The 23,372-nt window shown below is 42.6% G+C and overlaps 1 protein-coding gene across 2 annotated transcripts in view; it reads right to left on the minus strand.

The window, feature by feature from the left end:
• The window catches only part of ARID3A (AT-rich interaction domain 3A), a 74,271-nt gene that overhangs the window by 43,458 nt on the left and 7,441 nt on the right, over nt 1–23,372 (minus strand). Inside the window, exons 2-3 of one of the 2 annotated variants that reach the window (XM_034437658.3) lie at nt 21,859–22,852; nt 19,551–19,851 (exon numbers count right to left, since the gene is read on the minus strand). In XM_034437658.3, the coding sequence (XP_034293549.1) occupies nt 19,551–19,851; nt 21,859–22,292 (735 nt within the window). In that variant the 5' untranslated portion in view covers nt 22,293–22,852. The remainder of the gene's footprint in view (nt 1–19,550; nt 19,852–21,858; nt 22,853–23,372) is intronic. The other variant, XM_034437659.3, reaches the window with a different exon arrangement.

Here is a 23,372-nt window from a genome sequence, read left to right on the forward strand (position 1 = left end):
CTCTCAACAGGCCCTCTATGGGTGTTTGCTATTCATACTGAATAGTCATACTAGGGAAGAAGGATCCTGGCGTACGTCACTATCACATTACATGAGCATTTACTGGTAGTGACCAGCACTTTGAATTGATTTAAGCTGCAGAATCTCCACAATTAATTGTGTCTATTGTAAGAGCCATATAAGTGACCATGCTTGATTGCCAGCTCACTTTATCTATGCTGCTCTGAACCCCAGCTGGGTAAAGCAACATGCAAAGAGAAAATCGGAGGCAAAGGATGGATGGAAGTGCTTTCTTGGACAGGCTCAGGTTACACAGATGACACCTTAAAAAGACAAAAAAGAGGTATCCCGTTGAGTTAGATTAAGGGTCATTCTAATTCACCCACCTATTTAATAGAATAGTCAACTCATCTCTGGGACCCTGATCCATCGGAGCATCTCTTATCAATAATTCATCACAAAGTCTTAGTACAATCCTTAAAATGCCTCAAGAAGTGGTCTTAGAACTCAGAAGTAGATTTAAGAGCAGCACCAGATCACTGATTAATCCCAATATTCCACTGGATGCTCCATCTTTACATCATTTACACAGTAGTGAAAGCAGTAGTTATCACAAAAGACAATCTTCTGCCATAAAAAAGACAGAGTTGGATGAAGACAAGGTGGCAAAGTTCGTTAATAGATCCAGGATCTGAGTCAACAACTTCTTCTACATGACACATTGTGGTTATGATTTACATGTTAAATTAACCATAATTTGCTGAATAAGTAACCATGTCCAGGTTCACACACACGTTTATGTCATAAACGCTTTGGTGATCCCAACCTCTTCACTTTTTATACTCACGTTCACTGTATATCTGCATCGTAGCAGGCAAATGCAAAGAATGGGGAAAGAATAATCTTGGCAATTGGGTGTGGAGAATAATATTACTGCTTTTTTCATTCTGCTATTTCAGATAAGATTCTCCCACCCCATATCTGTACTCCCTCCGTTTTTAATCACCAGACTCAGAAAAGTGCAAAAGATCTATTTACAGCAGCATGAATTGAAAGGCAGGAGAACTTAAGCTAGAATTTCTGGGAAGGAAAGGGAAGAAATTGGCATTTGGGGCAAAATCCTATCAAACAGACCAGTGCCCCACCCACAATATAAACATTTATGTCAAGCAGAACTCCATATGCATCCTTCCTTTTTGAAGAATTACCGGAAGATAAACTTTTAATGCCTAGAACTGAATAACATCCCAGCATTATAGTTCAATTGCTGGGTGTATTGCCCATCATTAAAAAGGCCAAAAGAAAAAGGGGTCACTGTCACCCAAGATGAAACACTTCTTATTATCTCAGGGAGGCAATAACAACCAGTGATAAACTTAGTCTAGACACTTCCATAAAAAGAACTAGAAAGGCAATGCAAAAAGCAAGCCGATGATAATAAACGGAAATGGCATGGACTTTAAAATAAAGCTACTAGTCAAGTAGCAGTAACTTGTTGAAATGCCTTTTCTCAGACTTACAGCCACGACTGCGTAATTGGCAATACAGAAAGAATTTTTTAAAAAATCAACTGAACTGCTTTGGGTGAGCACAAAATATTGCCATATTGCTCATTCTCATTGGCATCCTTCAGTCTCAAGAGACTATGGTATCGTGCTCTGGAAAGAGGTCCTAAAACATATTGCTAGAGCTGATTAAAATCAGTAACACGGAGCTGCAGGCAATACCCAAAATCCAGTTTCTGCAGTTATACAAGCCAAGCAAAAGGAACAACTCATCTCAAGTCTTTTTGTGTATATGATGCAATATCCCATGAGGTGAAAACTTTTCCCCCAATTCAATTCCCTGCCTTTCCACTTTTTTACCCTCAGCCACCGATGGCCACAATTTTACAATTCAAGGAGATAAAAGGCAGAGAAGAAGTGTTATTTGAGTTATTTCTCAAATTGCGTAAGCAATTTGTTTCCATAAGTTGTAGCAATGGCCTTGAGATTTCAGAATGCAAAATAGGCGAAGGTGAAGAATCAGACAAAAATTCATAAAGAATTTATTTCTCCTTGAGTACATATTCCCATTAGTCCAGGCATTAAGCTACTAAATATCAGTTCTGGAAGACAAAAGACATGCTATTTTGATACCTTCTCTGAAGTTTCTCCAAAAGCACTTAGTTGCCCACTCTTGGAATCAGGATGCTGGGTGAAGCAGAGTTTTGGTTTATAACAGAACAGAATTGGAAGGGACCTTGGAGGTCTTCTAGTCCAACCCCCTGCTCAGGCAGGAAGCCCTATACCATTTCAGACAACTGGTTGTCCAACCTCTTCTTAAAAACATCCAGTAATCACAACTTCTGGAGGCAAGTTGTTCCACTGATTAATTGTTCTAACAGTTTTGAATTCTTAGAAAATGTAAGGATTTGATACATTCAATGTAAAAACAAATTTCTTAAAACTATTTAGGTTGATTCTTCTATGTGAAGAAGCTAAATACTCCTGAACAACAGATATTGGGCTGGAAAAAATGGCCTTCAGGAACTAACACCTCAAGAGCTTCCCAGTCTGGGTTATGGGCAAAGAGAGGATTGCCAAAATCCTCACTCTGGATCCTCACTCACTTAAACTCACTCTGGCCTCCTCCAATCAGAATATTCTTAGGGTTTTGGGTTTTTAAAAAAAGCATACCAGAGAGATTTAAAAAGTGAAAATAAGAGATGTCACGCACAGTTGCTACCTGAAGCTTCCATATATAGATGCAATCTATCCCTACACAGTTCTGCCTTGAAAGACAGATAGGGGAAAGAATCTGCATTTACATCCTAATTGTGATCTTTTCAGAACGGCCAATAGTAGAAGTTGTTCTGTTTGGTATCCTTGATTCAGAAAAATAAGGAACCTGTAGACTCAATCCCCAAGCCGCATATCATGGAGCAATAACCTGCAGCTATGTATTTTGTTATTTTTAATAACAAGACCGCAACATATCTTGGCCGGGAATATTCTTACTGCATTTACAGAAAAGCACCAGGCGGCTTTCTCAACAGGTCTTTGGGAGTACATATGGCTTGCTAATTTTTCTTCTTGAAGACAAGCCCTTTTCTTTGAACTGATGTTTTCTCTTCAACTCGGTCGACACCCAACAAGCTGAAATAATGGCCTTCCTCGCCACTACTTTGTCCACTGGGCTTTTGTTCTACTAGCAAGCATAGTTAGCATCCGAGGGGGGTCACCTTCTAATCTGACCTCCGCTCGTTCAGTAGCAGCCCCCTGGGAGCAGGGAACAGCCTCCAGAGCTTGGCTTTCTAACCTCAATAATTCTTGTTCACGCCCTTGACTTGTGGACAAGGCTCTCTGGAAGCCCCACCACCTCCTTCACTGCTAGTTTTTACACCAAGACTGAATCGTCTACTTGGAAAGGATAGAAAGGAGGTGAAATCAGAGGACGATCTTCCCTAAATGTCTGTAGGGGCACCTCCCATGATCATCCATTCTCCCTAGTTGGGAATGATGGCAGTTGTTGCCCAACAATGTGAGCAAGGTAGGGGAAGGTAGGGGAAGATTGGGTTTAATCACCTCTCTGGAGTTCCCACAGATTGGAACAGGTACCAGAGTCAGGTTTGCAAAGTCAAATGCTTCTAACTAGCTTTCTGAGGACATCAGTTCAGTTTCCCCATATTTAGTTAAGCTGCTTCACCTGGTCCCACACATTCGCCCACAATTGAAGGGCCTTTAACATGGTAAGGCAGAGCAAGGTCCTTCCCAATCCATAGTTTCGGCCTCCACAGCCGGATCAGATCACACATCCGTGGAACTCAATTTTTGATCAAGTATCTCGACTGTAGTGGTTTGCACCAGTGGTGGGATTCAGCCAGTTCGCACCCCTTCGGGAGAACCGGTTGTTAACTTTCTGAGCAGTTTGGCAAACTGGTTGTTAGAAGAAATCATTAGGGCAGAGAACCGGTTGTTAAATTACTTGAATCCCAGCACTGGTTTGCACCCTTTTAGGGCTGATGGGCACAGCTGGAATGTTGAGAAAATATTGTTAGATGCTTGCATAAAATGGCTGCTGGGACAAGTTGTCTATTTAGAAAATGACAGCTACAGAAGACAATCAGTTCCAAACCAGATTTACCAGAATGCTACTATACCAGTTTCTCTTACAGGATGTTTCCTGTGTTTACCCTCTCTGCCTCTTTTCTAAACAGGTGAACCCATCTCCAAAGCAATAGTCGGCAATTTTTGTTATCTAAAAAGCATTTGAAGGACTCTTGGAGAGAAAAATGTAATGGAGGGGGGCCCATCATTTTGCAGCATTCCAGTTTTTAAAAATAATAGTAATAATACTGCAGAGCGAGAGGCATTGCCAGGTTGAAGAATCACACTGGATACCCAGGTTCTTAGCAATAAGAGTCAGAGCTCCTTGTCCATGTAAAATTTAGAGATAAGACTACTCAAGAGTCCAATTTCCTGCTCAATGCAGGAATCCAAATTAAACTTGGCCACATGGCTGTCCCATCTCTATTTCACCTTGTTCAATGAAGGGGAATCTAACATTTTAAACATAGAGGTATTATTTCCTCATACATTTGTTTAAACTTTAAAATACAGATCTTAGATAAATCCTGTATCTGCTTTATTAAGCAATTCAGGTTTCAAGTAGTGCCAGAAAGGGAAGTTTGCTTTTTAAACAGTTTATTTTTACCATCTCTTTTCCCTTTACTTAGTTTTAGGTTTGCTTTTCCCCAATCTAAAATGCCTGACTACAACTCCTTTTAGGTCTGGAGCATGTGAGCATAGCACAGTGACAGCATTTTCCATACCACAAGACTTTTGCCATTTGGAGTGAATCTAACAAAGGTACCCCCAATCAACTTTCCAGAATACAATTACAACAAAAGATTTCATTGCTGGGAAATATTGCAGCAGCTTTAAGGCTGCATGGAGGGGGCGGGGGGGCATAGAAAGAGGAGGAGGAAGGAAGAGAAGGAAGGAAATTGCACCGGAAATGGGTACAGGCCATGTCTCAAACTGCTTTGTCAGGTTTACTGACTCACCAAGCAAGAAAGGTTTTGCAGCATCTCACCAAATCTTGCATAACTGGGGAGGAGTGGGGAGAAAACTGTCCTGTATTATGGAGGTATCAGAGAGCTTCAAATTCTAATAGTAACGGAACAGACTCACACCGCGATATACAATACAACACAGCCCAGTTTATTACAACCTGGCAGGTTTTACACTTCTTTAATATTAAACACTTGCAAGCGGTTCAACGTGTTTCTCGGGGTGCATTTTGAAGTAATATAAGGAAAACCAAATTGGACCAGATCCAATAAGGCAGAGATGGCTAACCTTTTCTGGACCGAGTGCCCAAAGCATGCATGCGAATGCACGCGTACGTGCCTAAACCACCACCCCCAAATGGAAAGTATGCGGAGCCCCGGGCACGTGCCCCGCCCTCTGCACATGGGTGTGCAGCCCCCAAACACGTGCCCTGCCCCCCTACATGCGCCCCGCACATGTGCAGCAGAGAACCAAAGATCAGCTGGCCAGCGGGAGGCGTGCATCCATGCACGGCAGAGTTGAATGGGGCAACGGCTCAGGTACCCACAGAGAAGGCGTTGCATGCCATCTCTGGCACGCGTGCCATAGGTTCGCCATCATGGCAATAAGGGGTCCAAGGGAGGGAGGCAATGTCAGTTCTCAGTTTGGGGCAAAATTAACAACCGTCTTGCATAACAGGTCTTGCAATTTTGGGCTCAACTGTGGTCCTAAGTTGAGGACTACCTGTACTATATTAGGAAGCGGGGGTAGGGATAGAAGTGAAGTTAAAGGTTGCTGGGTTTTTTTGAACTTGGGAAGAACCATCTTCCTTTATGTAAGCTGAGGTAATAAAGCTAATAAAACTATTTTATTTCTATTTTATTTCCTATTGCCAATTGTCTTTTTATGGCTTCTTTTATTTTAATCTTCTTACCAAAAGAATAGCGTGTAAGTCACTCAATATTTCTCTAAATGGGAGCAGCATAAACCCCAGCAAATAAATAAATTACCCAATACTATCTTTTATATTTTATACATACCAAAATACAACCAATTAATATGTCAGAAGGTCACAAAGTTGAAGGCAAACTCTACAAAACTAGAGCGAGAAATATTGGTCAAGGAAATTTGTACAGAAATTTTCTCTGAAAAAAAGGTAGAACAGGAAGGAAGAAGGAACCCCACTGAGGCAGCTGAATTCTGCAAAATGATGTAAATGACACAGAAGAAAGTAGAGGTGTACAGTGGAAAAGGAGGGGGAGGAGGAAAAGGCAACTATGGGAACCCCTATTTTGAATGATGGTGGGAAAGGGAGAAAGAAGAAAGAAAAGGGGAAGCCCTGTCAGAAGTCAACCGTTGAAAAGTTTTCCATTAACTCTGGCAGTTTCTGTGAAACAAACACGCACACCTTTTAAAAGAAGGAAAAACAAGCCTCAAGCACGGTAAGATCTGATTACTTAATTAGACTGAAACACCACAACACAGTCAAGTAATTACCAACACAGCATATTCATGCAACACATCTTCATAACCTGTGTGCAAACAGGACCCAAGCACCCAGTTTTCATTCAACAATCTTTGTCCAGTGTTCCCACAGAAATATACAAGCTCACACCGGGTGGGTTTATGTAAAGTGCAATACGAAGTGTTTAGAAGATGCTCAACTACCTATCCTTGGTACTCCTGAGTGAAAGCCCACATCTAGATGACAGGTGATCTGGAAAAAAGACAGACAAATTGGGGAAAGAAAGTTCACGGCTCTGAGTCAAAGCACTTGTTTCCCAGGCTGAGTCACAGGTTTAATTATCAAGTTATTCAGTTAAAAGAGAGTCAGTGTGGTATAATAGTTAAAATGTTGGACAAACTTCCACCCTCAGTCATGGAAACTCCTTGGGGATATTTCTTCCCTCTTGGAACAAGAACCAGCATGGTAGAACGATGAAGGTGCTGGTCTAAGAATAGAGAATTCCAGATTCTAGTGCCCCCTTGGCCATAGAAATTCCCAGGATGATAATATGGTGAAGGGGCTAGACTGGGAAGTGTTAGACGTGGGCCCTGGTCCCTTCTCTCTGGAGGACTTTGGGTTAGTTGCTCCCTTTCAGTTTGACAGTCAAGAGTCATGTAGTGCTGAAGAACTGGAGCAGGAAGAACCAAGTTCATATCCACCCTTGAAAACTCATGGCCTTACTTTAAAGCCAGTCCTCCTCTCTCACTCCAAGTTAGGGCTGCAGTTGGGGAGAAGACGGAATTCTACATGCGCTATCTTGAGCTCCCAAACAAGAGAAAGAATAAAAATCTAAGAAATATATGCGTTTGATGGGAAGAGAATGAAAGGACACCCCGGTATAGAGTGCTGTAAAAGGATACCCCATCTATCCTTTTAGTGGACAATGTAGTCCTACTGATCCCCCTTGAGAAAATATAGGGCAGTGATGGTGAACCTATTCGGCACCAAGTGCCCAAACTGGAACGCATGTGCATGTGAGTGCATCAAAGCGCTGGAAACCCCAAAACCAGCTGGGTGGTGCACGCATGCCTGTTTTTGGCCGTTTTCAGGCCGTTTTTGACCCAATAAACGGCCTGAAAATGGCCCAAAGATGGCCTGAAAACAGCCTGAACTATGCCCTGAAAACGCCCCCAAAATGGCCTGAAAACACCCTGAAAAAGCTCCCAAAACGGCCCATTTTTGGCCGTTTTATGGGGCAGTTTTCAGGTGCTCTGGCACCCGCGAAGACCAGCTGGTTGGTGCACATGTGCACGCCAGTGGTGGGTTCCTCCCGGTTCGGCCCGGTTCTCCTGAGCCGGTAGCAGTGACGATATGATGTCACCGAACCGGTTCTGGCCCCCCCGTGCCCTCCACCCCCCCCCGTTATTCTTACCTTTTATTTGGCCCCACCCCCAATCTACTGCTGCCTCCTGAGTCCCAGCTGATGGCTAAAGGGAAAAAAACTGTAAAGGGCTGCCCTACAGCTGATCAGTGTTAAAAGAAAACAAATGAGTAGACCAGTGCCTGCAAAAATACATGAGTAGCTCAGTGCCTGCAAAAATACATGGGTAGACCAGTGCCTGCAAAAAATAAATGGGTAGATCGGTATAGATCTGCAAGCAGTTAAAAGCCTGGTAGACCAGTACCTCTGCTAAATCCTAAGTAATTGTCACATGACCATCAAGCCACACCCACAAAATAAGCCACGCCCACAGAACCAGTAGTAAAAAAATTTAGAACCCACCCCTGGTGCACGCCAGAAACTAGAAAAGCAGCTGGCGACGGAGTGCCCACAGAAAGGGCTTCGTGTGCCACCTCTGGCACGTGTGCCATAGGTTCGCCATCACGGATATAGGGTATAAATTTAAGAAAGAAACACACCATCTTCTAGTAACAGATAATGGTGAAAAACACTCCCTGTTGCCCAGGTCTCAAAAAAGCTACTGCCATCCGCAGCAGATGGATAAACAATTTGACCTGGAATAAAGTAGATTAATGTGGATGGATTTAGCTACATGGATCTCAGCCAGCCAATTAAGATATAACCAGAGCTGACAAACCCATGGCCCTCCAGATGCTGGAAGCTGTGGTTCAGCATGCCTATGGCTAAATGTTCCCCTATCACTGACTCCTCAACGTATTTCTTTATCATTGCGGGTGATCACAGGTAGTCCTCAACTTACAACAGTTCACTTAGTGACCAGTCAAAGTTACAACGGCACTGAAAAAAAAAAGTGACTAATGGCCATTTTTCACACTTATGCCCGTTGCAGCATCCCCACATGATTTACATTCATACGCTTGACAACTGACTCACGTTTATGACGGTTGCAGCATCCCAAGGTCATGCGATCCCCGTTTGCGACCTTCTGATAAGCGAAGTCAATAGGGAAACCAGATTCACTTAAGAACTGTGTTACTAATTTAAGAGTTGCAGTGATTCTCTTAACAACTGTGGCAAGAAAGTCGTAAAATGGGGGGGGGGAACTCACTTAACAGATGTTTCACTTAGCCAAAGAAATATGGGGCGCAATTGTGGTCGTCAATTGAAGACAACCCAGGGGTGAAATCCAGCAAGTTCTGACAGGTTCTGGAGAACCGGTAGCGGAAATTTTGAGCAGTTCGGAGAACCGGCAAATACCACCTCTGGCTGGCCCCAGAGTGGGGTGGGAATGGAGATTTTGCAATATCTTTCCCCCAGGAGTGGGGAGGGAATGGGGATTTTGCAGTAGCCCTCCCCTGGAGTGGGGTGGGAATGGAGATTTTGCAGTATCCTTCCTCTGCCACGCCCACCAAGCCACACCCACAGAACCGGTAGTAAAAACAATTGGATTTCACCACTGGGCCTACCCGTACTGTTCCAGAGTGCAAGGACAAACAGAATACGGGTCTTAAATTACAGGATGACAGATTCCAGTAGAATTGAGGAAAAACTTCCTAACACTGAAAGCAACAGGACAATGGGAAGGATTATTTATTTATTTATTTATTTTATTTGTTGGGACTTATATGCCGCCCTATCTCCACAGGGCTCAGGGCGGCTCACAACAATTAAAACAGAACAGACAAACCATAAAAACAAAAGTCCAAGTTAAAATTAAGAAATTCAATAAAACCCAGATTAAAACCCCCATCAGTCCAAGACGGCCAGGTGAAATAGCCAAGTTTTCAGCCCACAGTGGAAAGAGCGAAGGTTGGGGGCCACCCGGAGCTCCAGAGGGAGTTGATTCCAAAGGGTGGGCGCACCCACAGAGAAAGCTCTCTCCCTGGGGGTCGCCAGCTGACACTGTCTGGTCGACGGCATCCTGAGTAGGCCCTCCCTGTGGGAGCACACCAGGCGATGGGAAGCTGTTGCTGGCTGCAGATGGTCCACCAAATATCCCGGGCCTAGGCCATGTAGGGCTTTATAGGTAATCACCAGCATCTTGAATCTCACCCGGAGGGCAACCGTCAGCCAATGCAAGTCGCGCAGGAGAGGTGTAACGTGGGAGTGTCAAGATACTCCCATCACTACCCACGCGGCCGCATTCTGCACCACCTGAAGCCTCCGAGTGGTCGTCAAGGGCAGCCCCATGTAGAGAGCATTGCAGTAGTCAATGCGAGAGGTGACGAGCGCATGAGTGACCGTGCGTAGGGCATCTTCATCCAAGTAGGGGCGCAACTGGCGCACCAGGCGAACCTGGGCAAATGCCCCCCTGGTCACGGTCGTTACATTATCAAGAGGAGGTGGGGGATGGGGGGGTGGGATGTCTCTGCATTGGGTACATTCAAGCAAAGTCGAGTCAGCCATTTGTTTGGGATGCTTTCGTATTGCTTTTCTGCGCTGGACAAGATCAGGTCAACTCCAGGACTCTCTGAATCTGCTCTAGAACAGGGGTCTCCAACCTTGGCAACTTTAAGCCCGGAGGACTTCAACTCCCAGAATTCCCCAGCCAGCTTTGAGTCCTCTGGGCTTAAAGTTGCCAAGGTTGCAGACCCCTGCTCTAGAAGGCACGGAGCTTTTCTCCAGAGCCACTGAGCAACATGAAAGAGAAACACGCCAAGATCTGCTGTCTGGGCTGTCTGAGAAAAGCCTCTCCCAACATATGTCAGAGGGAGGGAAAGAGGCGAACACGCGGTGTTCACCTTTGGATCCCTGCCAGGGATTTGCTCAGTTAAGCATCTGGCAGCAAGTTCCACTCGGCACTCTTCCAACCAACTTTTTTTTCCCCTCCCCCTCCCCCTTCCTTTCTTCCTTTCTGAACGCTCTCCAAACCCTGCCGATAGGCTACAGCCTTGGCAAGCAAATGCCTGGGAAAAAACGGAACACAGGAATGTAAACAAGACGGGGCTAACAGGATACATGAGAGAGGACCTGCCAAGCTACCATAGGGGCTGTCCCGTCCCGGGCAGAAGGCCTTGGCAAAGATACAGAGTGACTTCTTAACCCTGACTTTCAAGACACAAGCAAAGTTCTCCTCTGAGCAGGGTTTTTGCCTTGGGGAGGTGACAGAGGCAGGAAAGTTGACTAAGTAGTGGGAAGGCAACCATTTAAAACAGCCTCAGTTCAATGTTTATTACCATATTTTTCGGAGTATAAAAGGCACCGGAGTATAAGACACACCTTAGTTTTTGGGGAGGAAAATAAGAAAAAAGCTGATTGGCAGGTGGATCTCCCAGAATACCCCCAATCAGCTGTTCCTAGAGGTGAATTTTAGCAAAAGGTTCCTTGGTTGTTAGCTCTGTGCCTTGCTTTTTTTTCTGCCTCTGAAACTCCATTTCAGAAAAAACTTTTTTCCCTGCCTCTGAAAGCCTCGGAAACAGAGCTTCAGAAAAAAAGCCTTTGAAGCTCTGTTTGGGGGCTTCTTTTCTGAAGCTCTGTTTGGGGGCTTCTTTTCTGAAGCTTCATTTCTGATGCCTTTTTCAGCCTCTGAAACCTCCGTTTGAGAAGCTAAACAGGGCTACATTCGGAGTATTTATTTATTTATTTATTTATTTATTGAATTTCTATACCGCCCTACTCCCGAAGGACTCAGGGCGGTGCACAGCCATGAAATAAAACACATAGATATACAAAATTTAAAATCGAATAAAATAAATTAAATAAATTTGGCTGAATTAATACCCAATTTAAAATACCCATATTTTAAAATCCATTAAAAATTTAGAAGTATTTAGAGTATAAGACGCACCCAGATTTTCACCCTCTTTTTTGGGGGGAAAAGGTGCGTCTTATACTCTGAAATATATGGTAGTTTTGTTTTTGTTTTTTACTTTACAATATGGCTTCCTACAAAAATATCTGAAAACCATTTCAAAAGAAAACAAGTTAAAAACAGTTCATAATTGCAGCCTGGTGTTTGAGCACCTTCCTAGGTACTGGCTGAACTGGGTGATGTCACCCGCAGCCTAATGCTTGAGGGAAACTCAAAAAGAACAGAATGTTACAGCCAATACCAAAAAAGAGCAAAAGATTCTTTCCTGCATGGGAGGGAAGAGGGAATGCAATGAAACACAAGTTTAGTTCTCTTCCCTTGGAGGAGGGCGAGGGTGAAGCTGAGAATTCAGTAAATAGGGAATAAACATCTTGGAGACCACCAGGCTAAGGAAGGCTTAATCACTAACAGAGGCAGCAAAAGAGGACAACACACATACCCTCCTCCTTAAAACAGGGCTGAAAACAACAACGAAGCAGGGAAAAGACTGCCTACAACAGGGGTGTCAAACTCGATTTCACTGAGGGCCACATCAGGGTTGTGTTTGACTTTGGGGGGCCAGGACAGGCGTGGCCAGGACAGGCATGGCCAGCTCGAAGTCACTCGTGTCAGGGGTGCCTGTGGTGGCCCAAGTGCTATGCAAGCGAAAACGGGCTCCCAAGCTCCGTTTTTGGCTGCGACGGCCTCCTGCAGCGAAGGCAGAGCTTAGGAGGGCCACACACAGCCCTCCCAAGCTCCATTTTCGCTAGCAGAGGAATTGTGGGCTGGTCCTTCACTGTTTCCAGGATGGCCCCATGGGCCAGATCTAAACACCCTGAGTGCCAGATCTGGCCCCAGGGCTTTGAGTTTGACACCCCTGGCCTAGAAAAAGGGCCTTGCAGTAGCAGAGAACTAGCAGCTACAAATGGCTAAAGCACAAATCAAGGGAGACAATTGTATGTGTATGCAACATACACACACACACACACACATTTTGACAATATACGCTGAGCTGAAAACTTATATTTTGGCAGATGGAATGAAGACATGATTATTACAATTCCATCTTTCCCCATGCCACTGTTATTCAAATTACTTATTTTAAAAAATGGGGGAATACAGCAACACTGACATTTTCTCATTATATAATTTCCCTGTATTAGTGGTGTGGGTTTTTATCGTAACACCCTCTGAATTTTGTAAAGGAAACGTATCTAAATATAGACTCTGCAAGCATAGGTTCAGAGTCTTGCTTGCATTCAAAAAGGGCCATTATCTGCAATGCATATTAGGTAAATGTGCACATTACAATTAAGTACATTAGTCCTTCACAATCTTTGGTCTCTTATCTTTACTTTTGTTGTCTTTCTCTCCAACCATTCCTCTCCACAGATTGTCTGGAAATGAGGTCCCACCTCCGTATCAATAGAACCAGATAGCATTACCCTGAACGCTTCCTTTTTTTGTCAACTTTACAATGCAAAATTGTTTGCTTTTTAGAATATGTGGGTGTATGCCTTCCCAAAAGCAGCGAATTCTGTTGCATCTTGAGTGATGGAGTCATGCTTAATATGACTTCCTTGGAGAAAATAATTGCTTTCAACTTACAAAGTGACTGTCAGGGTCTCTGTCTGGGAGCAACTGAATGATTCAGGAGCAACTGAGTGATTGCACTTAATACACAACAGGGCAAAACTACCTCCCATCAAGGCAGATGAATGCCCTTGAAGACCAAAGATTCCGATACTAGGAGTGCTCCAGACTAAGGTTTCTTCCAACACTGAGTCTATTCTGTGACTCATCCACAGTCACAGTGGGAAACTCTTTTTATAGGCAGATACCATCAAAAACAATCCTTCTGGCAGAAGAACTGGCCAGTTTAGGAATCACTGAATTACAAGCAATTCCAGACTTGCAGCAGTTCGTTTAGTGACTATTCAAAGTTGCAACAGCATTGGGGAAAAAAATGACCTAGGTCAGTGTTTCTCAACCTTGGTAGCTTGAAGATGGGTGGACTTCAACTCCCAGAATCCCCCAGCCAGCACTGCTGGCTGGGGGATTCTGGGAGTTGAAGTCCACCCATCTTCAAGCTTCCAAGGTTGAGAAACACTGACCTAGGTCTTTTTCAGAGTTACGAACGTTGCAGCATTCCCCGTGGTCACGTGATCAAAAGAGACACTTGGCGACTGACTCATATTTATGACGGTTGCAGTGTCCCGGGGTCATGGGTTAACCTTTTTGAGATTCTGAAAAACGAAGTCAGTGGGGAAGCCAGATTCACTTAACAACCGTGTTACTAACTGAACAACTGCAGTCGTTCCCTTAACAGCTGTGGCAAGGAAGGTCGTAAAATGGGGCAAAATTCATTTAACCACTGTGTCGCTTAGCAACAGAAATGTTGGGATCAATTGTAGCCGTTAAGTCGAGGATTACCTGTATAGGCTTTTTTTTTTAAGGCATTCTTTTCATGTAACTAAAAATTTCAAAAATATAGATACTGAGCAGAGAGTTGGACTAGAAGACCTCCAAGGTACCTTCAAACTCTGTTATTCTGTTCTGCTATCTCTGAAGAAAATACCACAATACTCCTGCGACCCTCTGAAAAATGGGTCTTTTTACCAGTTCCTCCAGCTACTTTCTCCCTCTTTCTCCATCTGGATTCCATCTGCTGCTGTTTGGACAAAAAGGAAGGGGGGGGGAAATCTCCTGATCATCCCTTCCACCCCAAACTCTCAATGTATTTACAACTAGTACATCAAAGGAGACCCTGCCTCTAGGGAGAAAGCTTGCAAAGAACTATTTCCTTCTATTAGCTTTAAGGCTTTTTTGATTCTATACCCAGTCCAGGCTGATCAAACAGAAAAGTAGAAAGGGAGGCAGCGGGAAAGAAGTTTTTAAAAAAATGGGAGAGGGGATGTGAAGAGAGAGAAAAAGATCTGGTGATGGAAAAAGGTGGCACTGCTAAAATAATGTGTTCTTTCTTGGACTGGGCTTCCCATTATGGTAGTTCTACAGCCTATCCCTTGTATCCAAGAAAATAAAGACATTAAGAACAACTTCCTTTTTCTCAAAAAGATTCGGCATCCATACCGCAGAAATCAAACACTATAACTGCAAGCAGATCCAAACAATAGAAGCATGAAATACCTGCACTATCTGTGTTAAAAAGAGAATTGCTGTTATATGGTAATAAGACAACCAGTATCTAATTACCATATATTCAGCTCAAAATATAATCCACGACGACAGGAGTTGAAAAATAACGTTTAAAATTTAACCTATTACATTTGAGGGCAGGCAACCACACAAGCATTCTACAAAACAGCATAGTTTTATTTAAGAACAAAACCTCAATCTGTTACTGTATGTAGGTTTTCTACTAATTGCTGTTACATGGACATAATTAAATCAACAGTGAAAGCAAAAAGACAGCTTTTACGAGCAATTCTTACACATGAATCCACATTTGTTAAAGCGTTCCCCAAAAGCAAAACACATTTAGCCTCAACATGTAGTAACGCTGTCACCCCAAATTATATTCCTCAGTAGCTTAAAAAAAAAGCATAACAATTAAAACTCCTTTAAAAGTTGCCCTATAATTTCATATCCATAAGGCCTTGCTTGTGATTAAAAAAAAATCAAGGAAATATTTCTCCCCCTAATTTAACCATTGTTTAATTTTCTTTTGTACCCCTTTTTTTTTCTTTTCCCTCTTTCTCCTCCAACCATTTATACCATTTCTCCCAGACTAAGTAGTATTCTGTTTCATGGAAACAAATGGGAAGATATAAATTGTGGAAAGGAAACTAGGGACCTGTTTATGTTCAATGTAAATAAAATATTTAGATTAAGAGAATATACACACACACACACACACACACACACACACACACACACACACACACATATATATATATATATATATATATATATATATATATATGATATACTAGAAATATATGTATAAAAGGTAAAGATAAGAAAGAGAAAATGTATAAATATAGATTACTGATGCGAAGATGTTGAAAAGAAGATGTAAAATCTGTTTTTCTTTGTTTTGTTTGTTGGTTTGTTTGTTTATATGTTTGTTTGGTTTTTTTTTTAAAAAATGTTCAATAAAAATTATTTTTTAAAAAATCAAGGAAAAATGAAGAATAAGCATTCTTACATGTTCAAAATAAAAAGGTTGTAGAAATTACAACAAAGCTGTCATCTATATTTTGCCCCCAAAGGATGTGTTTTCTCCATATTCAGGCTAAACCAAAGACACAGCACTTATCTAGAATCAGAATAACAGAGTTGAAAGGGACTCTTGGAGGTCTTCTAGCCCAACTCCCTGCTCGAGCATTTCCATATGATATTTTAAGGATTTATGAGTAAAAAACAAAAACAAAACAGAGACCCACAAACACATGCAGAATCTGTGTAAGGCAAACTGTTCCTGCATTTTTTTTTTTAAAAAAAAAACAGTTTCAACTATGTTTCAACCTCAGCTCAGAGGGCAAAGAACTGAAGCCTGAACAAACTTGTTCCAAATAGTCTGGCTTTTATTGCAGGGTCCAGGAAGAGGCCAGCTGATGCTGGTCAGTTTTGCCTGAGGAGAAATATTTCAAGACTAACAAGCTTCTCTCTGCACACTTCTATGCTGCTGAGTTTCAAATGGAAAAATCTGCTTTCTCTTTCTACCAAAAGAGAGATTGTCTTAGGAAAAGCATCCAAGAGAAGGTAAGTACGGAAGACAAACAATTCTGTTTACAAGAATGAGTCATTTGAGTCCTCATAAAAGAAGAATGGGCAGGTTTCCAGTTGTTGTTTTTTGTTTTTCGGAAGGGGGGGGGAGTAGTAGAGTGCCAAGATCTACCAGTTGGAGCCTGGTGCCAAAGTCTTGCATTTAAGTGATAAATCGCTCTGAATCCAAGCATTTGTGTGCAGTACCAGAAAGAGGCAGAACTCACAGTCCCTCCACATAAAGATCCACCTCAAGTTACCCCAATACTTCTCTTCAGCTGTGTTGTGTCAGAGAAAGGGGAAAAAAAATTGCGTTGTGGAAGAACAAGGGTCACAAATTTTAGCTGACCAAACTTGCCAAAAGTATCTACTTCTGATACAGCGGGGTTTGCCCCATTTTACGACCTTTCTTACCACAGTTGTTAAGTGAATCACTGCAGTTATTAAACTAGTAACGTGATTAAGTGAAATCTGGCAAATTGCCAGATTTTGATCACATGATCATGGGGGATGCCGCAACGGTCGTAAGTGTGAAAAACGATCATGTCACTTTTTTTATTGTAACTTCAGTCATTAGACAAATGGTAGTGAGGAATACCAGTACAGGTAGAGGTAGTCCTTGACTTACGACCACAATTGAGCCCAACATTTCTGTTGTTAAGTGAGACATTCGTTGAGTGAGTCTTGCCCACATTTTACAACCTTTCTTGCCATAGTTACTACAGTAAGTGAATCACTGCAGTTGAAGTTAGTAACCTGGCTGCTAAGTGAATCTGGTTTCCCCGTTGACTTTGCTTGTCAAAAGGTCACAAAAGGGGATCAGATGACCTTGGGATACAGCAACGGTCGTAAGTATGAGCCAGATACCAAACATCTGAATTTTGATCACACGATCATGGGGATGCCGCAAAGGTCGTAACTGTGAAAAATGGCCACAAGTCACTTTTTTCAGTGCCATTGTAACTTTGAATGATCACTGAATGAACTGTTGTAAGTCGAGGACTATCTGCATGTGAGATGGGCAGCTAAATGTTACTAAATAAATAAAATGTACAAAATACTTCTGTGCACTTCGATTAAAATTATTTAGAAGACACAGGCATGCGAAAAGAGTTAAAGAGAGGAAATTAAGGTTCAGAAATGAAACCATCACTGCTAAGACTCGTGAGCATGTAAGAATACCGAACATCTCCCATATGTCTATTTTAAGATTCATAGAATTCAACAGAGTGCTTTCTACAATGGCCACCTGGGTGTATCTGGAAAGTTCGCCGTTCATCAGCTAACAGCATCTGACGTTCAAAGGAAGACTGCCTTTGAACACAGAGCTTCTAGTAACCACAAGTCATTAACAGTATCTCTTTCTGACTTCTGTAAAGCTAAGGGCAGCAATGCCTAGAATTCACACCATGGTGAGAACTTTCAAACCAAGAGCACATAATTCAACAGAACTACAAGTCACATCCATCTGGAGAACGTCGGAGTAGAAAGGGTTCTTCTCCATTAATTTACCCAAGCAGTTTTTAAAGCCCTATATGCCAGCAGGAAGCCATGAAGATAACTGGAGGCAGTTCTGTGAGTTAATTCCGTCCTACTTATAAACTGCTGCTACATTATTTTAGATATTCTGCCCCGTTGTTCAATCATGCCCTGCCTGAATGACAATTTACAAGTCTTGAGACATGCCTGCTCGGTTCTAAGCCGGAAAACATAAAAAGGGACTTCCGGTATTTGGCACTACATATCATTACAGTGGCGAGACTGACATATGCTCAACTCTGGAAAAATCAAAACATCCCAACAGAGGAGGCTATTATAAAAAGAATTTTAGAATGTGCGGAAGGAGATATGCTAACTAAAAAATTAAAGGATAGAGAGCAAACACAAGTAGATTTAGCTTGGGACAAATTTTATAAATGGTTAGAAAAGAGGAAACTATAACCCACATTAGATGAGGAATGGTATTTAATGAGAAATTTATATTATATAGGATAAGTGAGGTCGGATAGACCTAATTGATGTATTAAGGTATATAAGTTGTTCTGTCTTCTCCAGAATATAATTTAGAGTTATAGTACCGAATATTTGTTCATTAAGGTACTATATGGAAGTATGTATGTTTATTGTTGTATTGTTTTTTGTGTGTCACTTTATGTTGTGTTGTCTTTTCTTTTTAACTGAAATGTAAATAAAGATTTTTTTTTTTTAAAAAAGACAATTTACAAGTCTTTTGAATGAGCAAATGAAACAAATTAATTGCTGGACACCAAAGCACTAATAAAGTTTTCTGTCTTTTCTGCTCTGGCTCCCTCCCCCTGGAACATCTCCTCCCCACCTCCAAGGTCAGATCTGCTCCACCCTTTTTTGAAAGGCCTTAAAGGCATGGAGCACCAATGGGAATGTGGCACTTTGGAGGGGGCTAATGGGAGTTAGATAATACTCCACCTCCTCCTTGGGCACACTTTTCTCCTTCCCTCTCCACCCTTAAGCTTTATTTTAGTTTCATTTTAAATTTAAGATCTTTATTTATTGTTTTGATTATTAATGGTGTGCTTTTAATCGATGTCTGAAAGCCGCCTACAGTCGCCTTTGGCAAGATGGCCTGTGTACAAGTTTAATAAATAAAAATACTTTCCATCCTACCCATAATTTTATGAGTCTCTATCACTACTATGTTTCCACTACTGCCTTTTGTCCGTAAATTAAATTAATACCTCCCAAACTATACCACCTGAAAATACAGCTGACTTTCCCCAAAGGAAGATGAATATGCCTCTCAATTAGTATTTTGTAAAGATATAAACCATGCTTTTCAGCACATATATTATGTCATTAAACAAACTGGGGGGGAAAGGATATTCCACACTGCAAAGTCGACCCATTGATTTGTGGCTTCTGCTCAGTCCCATCTTAACCCTTTCCACCAAATTTAAAAAGCCACAGGTTAACGCAATTATCTCACTCATACATTCCTACATATTGTCTTCCCCTCCCCACACAAAGGGAAACAACGTTCTAGTCCTCACTGGCTGGGAAGGGGGGAAAAAATCAACAACTTAACCAGCAGAACCACTGAATAAGATTTCTGTCATTTAAAGATAAGAAGAAAATATATATTTTACACCTTACCTGCTTGAATTGTTCTTCATAAGTCCAATCTCCATGGTCCAGGACTTGAGGCTGCAACTGTGACAGGCTTTGCTGGGGAACCCCAGAATGGCCCCGTTCTTGCCCCCCTACCAGTCTGGAAGGTTCTCCTCGGTATTGCTGGGGGGTCTGTTGTTTGTGCAGAAATGGGGTACCGGGGCTTGATGTAGCCACTGCACTGGAGCCAAGCCCTCCCTCCACCATTTCTTCTTCTTCTTCCTCATAGTCTTCTTCCTCCTCCTCACCCAGGTCTTCTTCAAAATCTTCAACCCACTTGCCCTTCCTAAAAGAGGGAGAGAATTATAAGGAGGAAAATGTGAATACCTAAAGAAGGGTAATAAAAATGGTGACTTTGGGATCTAAATACACCTCCAGATAACCTCCCTGATGCCCATCAAGCTTTAATAACAGGCATGTTTAGGTTAAAATAATTAAATAGCAAGCTGGCATCTTGCAAAGCACCATCAGCTTGTATCATAGTCACTTGCAGCAATACCTTTGCACCCCAGTAAGTCTCTTAAAAATGACAGACAGCATTCCAATAATTATTTTGGGAGGAACTGTACCCACCACAGCAGCCATTCCAGGAGCAGGCAGATTTCCCATAACATAATGTAATGCGACTGGCAGCTATCACAGGCTTGCCAATATTCCAAATATGCTCTGTCCCAAAAAGTTGTTTATTCTAGCCTACAGTCAATCCTACACAAAAGATAGTCTTTCTATCAGATGCCTGAATTACAGCATAAATTTGGGAGGGGGGCAGGGGACCTTTTTTTTTTTCTTCAAGTAGCTAAGAGACAAGAAACTGCAGTCTCCCAGCACTCCTTTTTATGACTTGAATTGTTAACTGGAGGCCCAAAACTTTGGTCTGTTTTACTATTTCTGGGGAGAGCAGATGGGGGGAGGGGGGCTTAAAGGGGGGGGGGAAGATACTGTGGCCCTGCTTAGATTTTAGACACCACTTCATTCCTTAAGAACACTGAAAAACTTCAAAAACTGAGGTTCTGTTTCAACTGGCTGTTGGGGTACAGCCCTTCACGAAGACTGCTTTCAGGTCTCTCCCTCACCCACCCCACTACAGAAGCCATCCCCTAGACGTCAGGCAGCTGGTTATGGGAATCAAACTCCCAACAGATCTGAAGGTTGCTAGAGCAGAAGTATCTGACTGCTGAATAAACAAAGGCATATTTAGACACACTTCACTCCCCTCCAAAGATTCCGGAAAAATGGCATTCTCTCCCCCCACCTCCCTTTGTACTTTTTTTTTTTTTTAAATAGGTTGGAAATTTTCAAACAAGGATCAGGAACTTAATCAAAAAGCCTAAGGCATTAAAAACTAGCCAGACTGGTTTTGCCTTAAGAGCTGCTGGTTTTATTGTCTCCTGACCCCAACAACACCGGGGAGGGGCCCAGGAGCCTGACGGGAGAAACACACCAAATTACCAAATCAAGAGCAAGAGCAGTCAAATGAGAGATAATCTTTCTTTCCAAACATTTTGCAATGTTCTGTGTGAGCCGCAAATCAACTCAACTCGTTATTTATTTTATCCCACCCTGGGATGGGTGAATGATACCTTTTTACCTTTGAAATAATAATTTAAAAACGACAGAGCTCCAGTTTATAAAATGGCTACTCTGTCATCCAAGGCAAAAGGGATAGCATCGAAGGGAAACAAACCCTTGGCTTCGGTCACAGCCCAGAAAGTTTGTGAATTACATGTTTTAGCACAAGAATTACAAGGTAGCACATACAGCTATGCCCCAACCTTCCATTCCAATGTCCCCACAAAGTATAAAGTCCACTCCTTAACTTCTGACCGCTGAGGGGCCAGGACAAAAATTACATTTGATTTTTTTGATTTCACTGAACAATAATCTAGCATTAAAAATATTTCATATGATTCCTGTCCAATCATGCATTGGTCACATTAAAAATTACAATTTGGTTGAAAAAACAGACAGACCTGAAAGGTCTCTGGGGTAGTGACTTTTAAGGGGGAGGAGGGGGATGTCAAAAAAAACCCAAAAAACCCAAGATGATCATTGCTTGTTATATAAATTGAAACTCTACCCCTTTTAATAAAGTCATGAGTAATGCCCATAATAAAGGGGCAGGTCTTTGATCACAGGGATGCCATCTTGATTTTTTGACAATGAGCCCCCTCCTCCACACCCCTTCATTTGTGGCACAAGTCATGTGGGCCTTCATGATCTAAGCATTTGAGCCCCTTATGAGGACACTAACATAATAGCAAGAAGTGCTGGGTGGGCCTCAGACAAGACTTACATGTCCTCTTCTTCTGAGCCTATTTCTCGGGGGTATTCACCATCTTCTTCCTCCTCCTCCTCTTCTTCCTCCTCTTCTTCCCCTACAAGCTCTTCTTCCTCCTCTGAAGAATGGCTCTCCTCCGACCCAACTGGGCTGGATGACTGTCTGAGGCCAGCCGCAGCTGCCCGCATAGCTGCCAGGGCCGCTATCTGTGCCCTCTGGATTCGGGCAGTGTCAGGTTCTCCCCCCTCTTCAGAGAGAGGAGGGTCCTGGCTGCGGCCACGGGGCAACGCTGTGATGCCAGGGGCTGACAACATGGTGGTCGGATTTGGTGCAGGGAGGGGCAGAGGATTGCCCTGCGGCTGGTCCTGTTGCTGCCGCGCCTCCATCTCTTGCTGCAGCCGGGCACGTTGTTGGCGCTGCAGGTTCTCCATGACGGCCTGCAGCTTCATGGCTCTGCCTGCAGGGGGCAGTGTCCTGGCAGAGGAAGTCAAAGGGGCAGAGCACGGCTCCAAAGGGGAGGAGCCTATGCTTTGCACAGGAGAGGGAGGGGCTGTAGAATAGCGATCAGTCGGGGTCAGCGCCGTGAGGAATGCTGGGAGATGCCCTCTGCCCCAGATGTTCTGGGGAGGGCAATCACTTTAAAAAGAGTTACAAGACTGCACTGTCTTATGGGTTAGGGAGAAGCCCGTGGGACCCTTAACCACTTCCAAAAGGCGGCTCTTTCCACAGCAAGAGGATGACAGCAAGTCAATTTGTACAGAAAGGAATTTGCACAGATTATTTTTTAAAAGGCTATTCAAATACCATGATGCTTTAAAAATTAGCCGTGATCCTGAAGTTCAAGGTCCCACGTTCTACACAACCACGTTGCTTTGCGCCAACCTGAACTGAAGTTTAACCCTGTTCTTTTGCCACGTTTCTTTCCATCCAAAGAGGGCTTAGGGGCAATCTGCAAATTGTGAGTTGTCCACCTCTTCTTCGTCATCTAGGCATCAGTGAAAAGCCTGTCCTTTAAAAAAGTAAACACAAACATATACAGAGAAAACATTAGGATGGCAAGAACTAGAAACTTGACTTCTTGACAAAGGCTAATTTATCCGAATATAGGAACTATACAAAATCTAGCTGTTGATCTCCTAAGATGTGTTTTATTTTTATTTTTTCAAACATAAACATAAAATATATTTTTCAAAAACAAAGTCTCGATCCGGTCATAGATAGGTGCAACCGCTTACATTTCTTTAACAAGCTCCATTCACAATTTCCCGTTACATCTTTTAAAATTAGAAATCAGGGGGGTGTTTTATTGAAGTGGCTACCCCAATGCCTGTCTATAAAAAGACAGATAGAAAATGGATTTAAAAATGGTAGATATAGACGACAGAAGAAGAAGAACTCACTAGGATCAGAAGCTTTAATCTGAATCACATGGAAAGTGGAAATAAGAAATACTATCCCTGAAGCCAACTTTATCAATAAGATGCTATAAACATCACATACCCACAGACACATGTATGTACATATAATAC

The sequence above is a fragment of the Pantherophis guttatus genome, chromosome 1, assembly GCF_059756535.1.
Source record: "Pantherophis guttatus breed Tessera chromosome 1, ASM5975653v1, whole genome shotgun sequence".
Taxonomy (NCBI): domain Eukaryota; kingdom Metazoa; phylum Chordata; class Lepidosauria; order Squamata; family Colubridae; genus Pantherophis; species Pantherophis guttatus.